The sequence below is a fragment of the Zingiber officinale genome, chromosome 5B, assembly GCF_018446385.1.
Source record: "Zingiber officinale cultivar Zhangliang chromosome 5B, Zo_v1.1, whole genome shotgun sequence".
Classification (NCBI taxonomy): domain Eukaryota; kingdom Viridiplantae; phylum Streptophyta; class Magnoliopsida; order Zingiberales; family Zingiberaceae; genus Zingiber; species Zingiber officinale.
The window spans coordinates 40,343,951-40,355,130 of NC_055995.1; the positions used below are offsets into that span (position 1 = coordinate 40,343,951).

Consider the following 11,180-nt stretch of genomic DNA (forward strand, 5'->3'; position numbering starts at 1 on the left):
CACTGTAGGCACTTTGAGAAGCCCTCTTCTACAACATGATCTTCTTTGACATGCAAATCTTGCTGTCTTGAATCCAATCTTAACCAAGCTCTAACCTGGTTCAAGTAGGTTACCTGTCGTAACTTCGATCACTAACGCCAAGCAGATACACTGACTTGATGCATGTATATTGGAAGCTTAACAATTCTAGTTCTCAGGCATCAATATTCAGTTTTTCTCAAACTGACGGGCACCTATTCGCTGCAATAAAATTCCAAGCACCCAATAAATTCAGCATAAGCCTATCAACGGGCATCATCACAACAGACCATACACCCATTACATTTTCATTACCTTTGACGTTACATCAAATCAAGCTATCATTCCCAGAAAAACGTGTTCAAGAGAAAAGAGTTAAAAATAACACAGGAGCAGAACAACAATGCTCTATCAAACAAGTGGCTGATGTGCCTGCATTTGTCAAACTCACAATGGCCACTCTACACCAAGTTGCAATTTTGGAAGAAACTTACTGCTCAGGCAACCTGTGCTGTCACAAACTATCGAGGCTTCGTCTCGTTTGATTTGCTGCTCCTAAATGTTGAGAGAGAGAAGAATGACCTAGCTGCTGAAGGTAAAAAAAATACAAGGAAATATTGGGTAAAGCACAAGGCTGAAATTGCAGGAAATATTAATTCAGAAACAGTGGTTCTAAAGAAGCTTTTGAGTCAAACATTACCTTTAGTTGACATTGTTGCTGATGAACCTGAAGAAAGATGTAGAATTACTGTTGGCTTGAGCAGCAGAAGAATTTAAAAAGAAATTTCTGGGACTATGTAATATGAAGTAAAAGATTATGCACGATTTAACTGGACTAATTAGACAAAACAATTAGTACTAATCCTTCAAGACATTATCATCTACTGTCCAGATAATCAAGCATACGTAACTAGGCTACTCCAAAATATATATCAAACTAGGTTCCACATTTGCATACACAATAGTTTCCATCGGAAAATGCCATGGATTATAAACTTATACTTTAAGGCTGCATTTGGTAGGGGTGATGGGATTAGGATTATGTTTTAAAAAAGTTATTAATATACCGTTTGGTAGGGTTGATTAGGGATAGGATTAGGGTTGATTAGGAGTGGGATTCACAATCCCTAGGCATGAGGAGTGATTAATAATCCTACCCCCCAATCCTATCATAATCAACCCAATTCTAATCCTATCACCCCTACCAAAAAGAGCCTAAGTATAATGTAGGGTTCTTTCTGCTGACAATACTTCCATTTTCTATCACTAAGAGTTAAATACACGATGGACAAAGTTAGCTTGATGAAAATCTCAGTTTATTTTGATTCATGATCAAATCTAGCATCTCAAATAAATGAAATGTAAAAAAAAACAAAGGCATAGGCATGCCACTCTAAGCATCATGGTGAAAAACCAATGTATGTATATATATAATATAAAGGCATGATGTTGCAATTAAAGATACCAAAATGTATCAATTTATGTGCTTATGTTCCAATTTTAAATGTGCTAATCCAAAACAACTCCCCATAGTTACTTAAGATATACTTGAATCAGTTCCAATTATTGGGAGAATTCTTTAATTTGGGTCTTGAAAATATTACGAGTGATCTCACTATACTACAAGAATCTATACCGCTCATCCCATGCACAACACTCATTTTAGTATTATTAGCAAGGATAATCTTGACATTTGTAATGTTCTACTGTTACAAAATTGTACTAAAATTTTAATCCAACTTTTTAGTTGTTATAGATTTATATTTAAAGGTAAAGAAGACAAGTGGAAGAATTATAGAATTAGAAATCATTTAAGTTGATCTTGACAAGCTTTAAAGTGTGGCAAGTATTGGTATGATGATATGGTATGGTAGAAAGACTATATATCATTTCAGCAAGAATGTTTCTCCAACATGAAATGATACTTTATATATATACAAAATTGTTATCCTGCACACCCGGCTGTGCACGACACTCATGGGCAATTGAGAGAGCGGGGTGCCCGGAATCATTGCACTTCCGGGCACATCCCATGCTCTCAGGCATCCATGACCATCGTGCACAGCCGGGTGTGCAGGATATATATATATATATATAGAGAGAGAGAGAGAGAGAGAGAGAGAGAGAGAGAGAATTGTTATTTTGCACACCCATCGCCCGCCTTCTAAGAGTCGCCCACCGTGGATGTGCAAGATAACAATCCTCTCTCTCTCTAATATATATATATTAGAAAGAGAGAGAGAACGCGCTCAATCAAAAATCATGAGCATAGTTTACACCTACGACATAATAAACTGTAAAATGTTCAAGATCCCAGTTAACTTTACTATAGAAGATATAAATTTTTTAATAGTAAGCGATAGACAGAAAACAAAGTTCTTATTGAAAAGAGAGAGAGATTAAAAATTCATCTGCAAAAATATCAATCATTTATGTAAAATAATCATCACAAAATTTCCAGCATTACACCACTATCTTCATTTGAACTGTAAATATTTATTAGTTTTTAATTATAAGATACAAGTGGATCTGAGTATCCCCTGGGTCAAAATAACTCAATAGCAACCTACTTTGCAACTAAATACACACAAGTCCTATCTCAGAATAAACCTACCTTTGTTCATAACATTTGATAAACATTCATTAAACAAGAACTCCTCACTTCTCGTTTTATGAATTTATTTCAATCGGGTTACACTAAAGAGGAACTTATCTGCTCAGTCTATCCAACTTTAAATGCATAAGGATGGTTTGAACTCATAAACTAGATTGATCTAGGTGCCTAATCAAATATTTACGCAATTTGCAACACGTGTAAGAGGCCTATGCATTGCAGCGATACACTGATATGCATGAGAACGCAAATGCCCTTTTTTTTTAAAAAAAATAAATGTAAGGAACAAACTAAAATTAGCACAAATCGAATTAAAAAAAAAAGGGTACAGCATTGACTAATAGTGTTATATTCATCAAATACCTGACAATACATCATGAACTCCTTGATACTCCCCTGTCCTCTTGCTTGAGTTGCCATCAAGCAAGCCTTCATTAACCATAGTTTTTAGCTGACTGTAGCGCTTCTCCTGAAGAGAAGTCCTTCTGGACGTATCAAAGTTCTTTTTGCAAGTAGCTTTTGGATCTTCTGCATCTTCCTCTCCTTCAGAATTGACAGATGGGCTAGCATAACCAGTCACATTTGCCTCTCCCTTATTTTTACGGGCAAACTTCAAGAGCCTCTTCAATCCCTTGGGAGAATCTTTGTGGTAGATCAGTGCAGGAGGGTTCTCAGCATTCCCCCACTCAATAACATCTGGTTCATTACTATCAGCTTGAAGCATTTGAGATAATGAATGTCGGACACGAGGACTTGATACAAGTGATGGTTCATGAACATTGGAGACAGAAGCATTGGTCAATCCGGTGTCATATGCAGTGGAAACTTCACATTGTTCTAGTTCCACCCATGCAGCTGATGAAATGCTTATATCCTCATCAGGTTGAATCTCAGCAACCGGAATTTCTAGAGAGTTATGGTTGACATCCACATCCACATCAGCTAAACTTTGATTCCCAGTTTCTGTTTTTTCAAGATTCAAACAATTATCTAGTGAAGTAACTAAATTTGCATCAAGATCATTTGCTTGTTCAGCAAGATCAGCCTCCAGTACCTTATCAATTATCTCAGGTGTCTGCTCCTTTTCTTCAACTTGAATGGAATTGTCACTTTTCTTTGATGAAGCATCAGACTGGATAATTCTAGACTTAGTTAAACTGCGACCACCCACACGCCCAGTCCCAGAAAACTTTCTAGCAGATTTGGCCTCCAAAGGAACAACACTGCCTTTCTTTGTCACCTTGTCATAGAAACTTGGTTTTGCCGCTGATGAACCAGATTCATCTGGAGAAGCAGTTGGATTTTTGGCTTTCACAGTTATCTTAGTACTCACTGGAGTTTTGTGTTTCTTTTCTCCTTGAACTCTGTTAATTCGTTTAGTGTCAGTTTTGGCTTCTGACTCCTCTCTTGGTTGATGCAATGGCTTTTCAATTTTGGGGCTAGGTGGTGTTGGAGAAACAAGATGAGATCTCCGACGGCTTGGAGTAGTATCAGAGGACACTTTAGAAGAACTTTTAACTGGTTGTGCTCCACTTGTCTTCGGCAATGAGCCAGATGACCATGAAGCCCGTGTCGTTGACAAAGATGATGGTTTAACTGATGTTTGTTTGGATACTTCTAATTTTGAAACTTCTTTTTTTGGTAACACTGGTGGAGAAGAATTTCTCCGAGGTCTTTGAGATCTAACCAAACTATCAAACTTTTTAGCAGTGACCCCAGATTTTGAGACCAGCTCTGTTTTGCTTGGTTTCAAGGTTTCCTGTAACACCTTAAGTTTTTGTTCCATCGCCAAATGTTTGTTAGCATTTTCTGCCCGAAGTTTCTCATCTCGTTTTGCCGTATACTGACTATAAAATCCTCCTTTCTGTTTGTTAGATGTAGACAAGGACCCACCAGAACCAGTATTAGAATCAATATACTTCCCTGGTTTGCTCTCAATCATCTTCATTAGCATTTGGTTGAGCTCTGCTTCCTTGTGCTTACCCCAATCTGCTGAGGTAGTAGCCCCATCAATTTCAGCAGTTTGGGATGATGCTAACTCAGAAGGGACATCCTTTGAAACTGCTGCTGTCTCTATTTTAGGCAATGAAGCAATCTGAGTAGTTTCAGAAGCAGTATTCAAATCAGCTGGAGTAGTAAAAGAATCAATGTTCTCAGCAATCATCTTATTATCTTCTTCCACATGTAAAACACAACTGCTTTGAGATACGGGCTCATAAGCATTTCCCTGGCCATGAGCCAGAGAATTGGTCAAACCAGAATTCCATCTTCTCAATACAGTTTTATTGTTGATCACAGAGCTGTCTCCTGAAGCTATCCTTTTCTGAGCATCCAAATTGTTATCTTTTTGTTTGCTTTCAAAGAGGCTAATTGCCTCTTGGACACTCATCCTTCTTACTGTATTCTCAGATTTCCTAGCTGGCTGATCAGTTTGCTCATCTCCACTGTTGTTTTCATCAGCATCCTTGGCGGTTAGAATTTTCTCTCTGGCAGGAAAGTAACTAAGGCTCTTAATGCTCAGTGCAGTAGATCTCCGAGATCCAGACCTTCCGATTTGTACTCGTCGCATGGGAGAGGCAGATCTTCTCGGGGTTACCGATCTCATAATAGGTCTGCTTCTTTCAGTGACAGTCTGATCTTCATTTGTAGACTCAGAGGAATTATCACTTTCCGTCAAGCTCATCCGCTCAACTTGTGCAATTTTTGCTGGAGAAATGCCTTCAGCAGAAGTGTTTGGTCTACCAATCAATGCATTTGAGGGATACATTCCTTCTATAATATCCTCAGGGTCCTCTGGGTTTTTCTTTGAACCATCAAAGTCTTTTGCTTTAACTGAGGATTCAGAGAGTTGTTCTTCTGAAATCAATGATAAGTACTTGGATAAAGCGTCCCTAACATGAGAGAAATAAATTCATATATAAGCCTAAGGAGAGTAATAAATAGTACATTATTTAGTTGCATGTAAGCTGATATATAGTCAAAGACATTGATGACAATAAAGGAAAAAAATCAAGTGGAAAGCCTTGACCGAACAAAACTGCTACTTGAGTCAACTAGAAGTCAAAAATGAAATACTATATATGAATAGGTGACATATAAAATTGTCATTGAAAAGGGCTAACTTTTCTTAAAATAGGGGTTCTAGGAAAGATAACAGACTATATTTCATGAAATAAAAAACACTCCATTATTTGTTTTAACTTTCAGGTTATATTTCCCTAGTGATAAACATCAATTGTTGTAGTGAACGTGAGCCTAAGTTGCAACTTAAGCCTAGAATAGAACTTTCACCTTAGTGCACCTCAGAAAGGCATGAACAGAATAATTATGTACATGCATTAAGAAATAAGAAGACCTGAAGCTAATAGATTTCTGCAGTATTTAAATAGCAATATAGAAACATATCATACAGACAGTGTATCTGAGCTCATAACATGATTCAAAAGGCCATGATATATTTTCTGCCGATAGAATATCATTAAATTTATGTAATTCATCTTGATACCTCAAATCTCTCACTTGAAAATGTTGTGAAAACTTTGCTAGATCAGATAAGTGTTTCACAGACAAAGTAGCACCAGCAGCTTGGCTAAACAATGCCACTAACTCTTCTTTCAGACCAACAATCCTCAATTCTATTGCACGCAGCAATTCATTCCTGCAGAATCATCTTATTCAGTGAGTGAAGCTTGGTTGAATATATACGGTGATGAAGATGGAAAAATACTAACTTTGTAGCATCAGATGCCTCTGCCTCAATTTCTGTCTGCAGAAAGTTGAAGAATGACCAAAACCAAGTTAATTACCTCTAAAACTTAGAAATGCAAGAGAATAATATCAGAAATGATCCTGCAGAAACAGAGAAGAGTAAAGCAATGATTTACATTTGTTGGTCCAACACCTTCAAAGTGGCCACCTGTAAATTAGGAAACCAGAAGTTTAGATGGCATAAATGTAATAATGCCAGATTGAAGGAAAATAAAGGAAAGCAGCACTTGCAACATTGTTGACCTATCTAATTCATTTCCATATAAAAATATAATCTTCTGTTGATTTTAAATACCTCGATGTAGACTCAAAATAGTTAAACTCACAAACAGACAGTTTGCAAAACAACAGTAATGGCTATTTGAAAAGATAGTTGCCTCACCAAGAAATAGAGTGAAAAATAAAACAATAGAAATTCATCATAGTATTGAACATGGATTTAACATGTTGTGCCGGTTGGTACCAGTGGAATTTATCGTTCTATCCGCTGACCTGCACGGGTTTGGAACAGGCGCTGGGACCTCACAGCAGCCTCGCAAGGTTGTAGAGGAAGCCGTGCAGCAGACTTTTTTTTTTCTTTTTCTATTTTTTTATCGTTTTATTCCTTTTCCCTATTTCTTGATCTCTTTCCCTCTGTTAATTTTTTCCCCTCCTTTATTTGCCATTTTTTTCCATTCTTCATGTTAATTTTTTTTCCTCCATAATTAATTTTTCCCCCCTTCTTGCCACAAGAGTAGAAAAAAATTTCTTAAACTCTTCCACAAGGGTAGAAACAAAATCTCTTAAACTCTTTAAGGATAATTGATTTCCCCTCCTTAATCCATCCACATAGGTAGAAAAAAATTCTCTTAAACTCATAATTAATTTTTTCCATTTTCATTCATCCATGAGGTAAACAAAAAGAAAAAAAAAACCCTCTTAAAGGATGATTAATTTTTCTCCTCATTTATCTGTCCAAGAAGTAAACATCTCTAAAAAAAATCACTTTAAGATGGAGAAAATAAATTATTAGAAAAATAAATATAAATAAATATAATATATTTTCTAACCTTATAAAATATATTACTACTGATAAATTAAATTATTCTCTATATAAAATTTGTTTAATTTTAAATTGATCAAAATAAATCTAAATTAAATACAGTTTAAACCTACTTAATCGACTTATGCCTACTTAATGGATTTCAGCTAACCCTAAATTGTCTTTTACTCAATAAGCACCAAACATGAAGAAAATATTAAAACTTGAACTCAACATTTAACATCTTAGATATTTTTCAATAGTAAATATCTATAACAATCAAGTATTAATAAAAATATTTTTTAATAAATATATTTATATTTTTAAAAATATCGAAACCGTATCGGCATGGTACAATACGTAGCAAAACCGTATTGTTCCCATCATAAATCGACACTTCGACATAGTTTGAAATTTTAAACTTTGGTATTGGCATTGTTCATCTTTGAGAAGGAAAATTAATAAACTAAATGTCATGATCATCGAGACCCAAGAAGACTTTAGTTTGCACACTTCCATTACCTTTTGAGAGATATACACCCCCCATAGACTCTGTCTACCTAAAACACAGTGACATCTAATGCTTCAAAATGTTTTTAAGAATGATTGATCAATTTTCTAGTGTTTTAAAGACATAATTTATGGAATGTAGTATAGAAAATCCTGCAACCACAAATTCTAAAGCTTGACTCATAAAATTATTGTTCTAAGTGATATACCATACTAAAAGGATGGTTCTTATCTAGCAAACATATGGAGGCTGTCTACTCAAAACCACTGCATTCAGCAAATTCAGTGTAGCGACAAACAAAACTAGCTATTAGTACATTTACATTTCCCATATAGACAAGAGGTACACTGTAGAATAAGATACAAGGATTACAACCACCTACTCCAACAAACAGAATTTCAGCAATGAATGTATTTAATGTTGTTTCCCAGAAATTGTGGAAAGAGCAATTTAGCTTCAAAAGAGGAACATAGGTGGATTCATTCATAGATAATGCAACAACTTTTCATCATATTTTGTAAATTTTCCGCATATATAAGAAAATATTAGCGTAAGATAAATGATTAAAAACAATTAGTGTTATGACTTTTGCTCAAACAGATGAAGTTAGGAATCAGATGAATTTTATCTGCTTTCCCAGAAATTGTCATGTTTTCATCCTTTTCATTGTTATTTGTTTGTATGTCCTTCATATAGGGGCCAAATCAACTGATCAAGTATGAATACAACCTAAATAATTAAGCATCATCTTCCAAGGATGCTATTGTATGCAAATGGTGGACGAGTTACATGAAATTACCATTAATGAACAGTTTCCATCAAGTGACATGATTATGGACAGGAAGCTATTGTATGCAAACTATGGACAGGATTCTATTGTATGCATATTAACATTCCACAATTGTATTTTAATAGGCATGATAGCTATTCAGCAAGTGTATATATTGGTTAAAAAAATCCCAACGAACATACCTGCTGTAGTGTCTCCAGCATGATCTGAATGACTCTGAAGAAAGAGGAATGAACCACAATGCATTATCCAAAAAAAAATGGAATAAGATTGTTCCTCATCTGTAAGCAAATATTCTTACCTTAAAATAAAGAGAGAGATGAAACCTTCTAGTATCCTCCAACTGGGACATCTCATTTACAATCGCAGTGGCGGTTCTTACTACATCAGGGGAATTAATAATACCTAAAAAACTAAATAAAATTTTATGATCAGTGTAATTGCTGAAGATAATAATGCTCACTAATAGAACCTTGTCAAAAAGTACCTTGTCAAAGTGAATTTGGTGAACCAAGATGAGCTTTTGATGTTATTAGTCAATTCCAACTTAAATTTACTGAATGATAGGTTTGACTGAAATTTCTTCACTTGTGCTAAATGTATTGCTAGCTGATTCAGAGGACCACATGCTATGTTTTCAAGTTTGCCTCCTTTACAAATGAAAACCTCGTAGCTGTCCATAGATAGAGAAAAAACACAGAAAAAGATGTTGAAATGAGAACAGGAATAACCAAACCCTCAAATGTAAAGGTCAGTTCTTGGTCTAACTTTAAACCCATATTTGCTCTTTATACCTGACCATCTCACTTCTTTTATTTAATTTACTCAGTGTTTCTCCTTTAAATCTAAGTGGATTGATTAATTTTGGTATTAAATAGTTTCCCTAAAATCAATTCTAAAAATGCTAAATTATAGCCCCAAGAAGAGTGATGGAGATGGAAAAGACATAAGGTAATTAAGATGAATGCAGTAGATATTTCATATGAACAATCTATACCTGTTCTCGGCTGATGATATGTTAAAAAGTGCATAATCTAGAACTGAATCTGCGCCTATCTCCACCACCATTCTTTTGTTACTGAAAGAACAATCAGGTGTTGGTACGTTGAAGTTCTGAAGGAAACAACAACTTAGTTCATAAGACTCCCAGGAATCGATTAGAAGTTCACAGCAGAAAGACTTAGGTATTGCTGTGGTTCATTCCGTGTTTTCAACTTGATGTAACAAAAAACTAATTCCAAGCAACAAGAAACTTGTTGCATTACTAACTAATTCCAAGCAACAAGAAACTTGTTGCATTACTGCTTCATCTTAATTCTTCACAAAAATTTAATAAAAGTGAACAACAAAAGAACTTGGCAAATAACTACTAAGACATCTCAAGTCTAGAAATCAATTGACTCAAACTGAAAATTAATTCACTTTTTACATGGCAATCTTGCAGGCAAAAACATATAGCTATTATATCAGTGACTGCATGACTAAACAAACAAAAGGAATCAAACTGACTAACTCGTCCTACAGTTAGAAAAACAATACAGTTAATAAAACAAATATAAATGCAGCACTCCTTTGCCCAAGAAAAGGAACCAAACGTGCATCCTCGAACCAGATCAGCTAAAACTTCGCAGCTAAAGATCAACGATCTAAAGCATGGAAAACCGTATCCAAGACCCGAAGATAGAAACACAGAAAACGAGTCACTACAGTAACTCTCAAATCTAGTCACGGCATGGTCTAGAGACCGGCAATAGTCGAGAATAAGCGAGAAAGAAGTCCAACATTTCTCCCACCACAAAATTAATCGAACTCGAAAATCTCAAACAAACAGCTCGCCAGTACTCCAAACTATCCACGCCGAAGCATCCAGAGACAAAATGTATAAGATATATAACTCTCAGACCAAACCCTTGTTCCGCGCACCGAATAATACAAAATCAAGACCCGAGATCTAAAACACATTGCCCAAGGACGGAATCTTTACCTGACAATGGGTCGGATCAGATCGCCAAACACGACGAACAAACTCGAGCACAACTATGTCGAATACAGAGATTACACAACCTAGAGTAGAAGAGGTGCGTCAGCTCCAGATCCACCAGCTGGAAACCCTAACAACACGACCGCGCGACGTGAATCCAGAGAGAGAGAGAGAGTAGGGGAGAGCGGTGAGGAGAACTAACAAAAAGTAAGATGCTCAGATTTCTGTAAGAGCCACTGTACTTTGGTATTGTTACAATAATGCCACTGGCATTAAGACGCTCTTCCTGCCACAAATGACGGGAATCCTTACGCTCACCGACACGTAGTCGTCACGCAAAAGCAACTGTTACGGCCACGTAATTTGGCCGCAAAAGCAACTGTTACAGCCACATAATTTGGCCGGGTGTATTATATGATATAGGAGTTCGAGATTTAACTGGTTTATTATTAAAAGAAAAATAATGAATAATAGATC

The 11,180-nt window shown here is 35.9% G+C and overlaps 1 protein-coding gene across 4 annotated transcripts; it reads right to left on the reverse strand.

The window, feature by feature from the left end:
- Nucleotides 1-269: 269 nt before the first annotated feature.
- LOC121984369 lies at nucleotides 270-10,899 on the reverse strand. Of its 4 annotated transcripts, none has more exons than XM_042537267.1 (11): nucleotides 10,707-10,899; nucleotides 9,720-9,800; nucleotides 9,210-9,395; nucleotides 9,024-9,135; nucleotides 8,905-8,938; nucleotides 6,517-6,548; nucleotides 6,364-6,398; nucleotides 6,138-6,290; nucleotides 2,996-5,523; nucleotides 719-745; nucleotides 270-607 (listed from the first exon to the last, which is right to left on the reverse strand). In XM_042537267.1, exons 2-11 carry the CDS (start codon nucleotides 9,788-9,790, stop codon nucleotides 540-542), a joined length of 3,246 nt encoding a protein of 1,081 aa, XP_042393201.1. In that variant the 5' UTR covers nucleotides 9,791-9,800; nucleotides 10,707-10,899; the 3' UTR covers nucleotides 270-539. The 4 variants fall into 4 exon arrangements, with proteins under 4 accessions (XP_042393201.1, XP_042393202.1, XP_042393200.1 ...); XM_042537268.1 differs by having other exon boundaries at nucleotides 270-604; nucleotides 9,720-9,835; XM_042537266.1 differs by having other exon boundaries at nucleotides 9,720-9,835.
- Nucleotides 10,900-11,180: the final 281 nt, after the last annotated feature.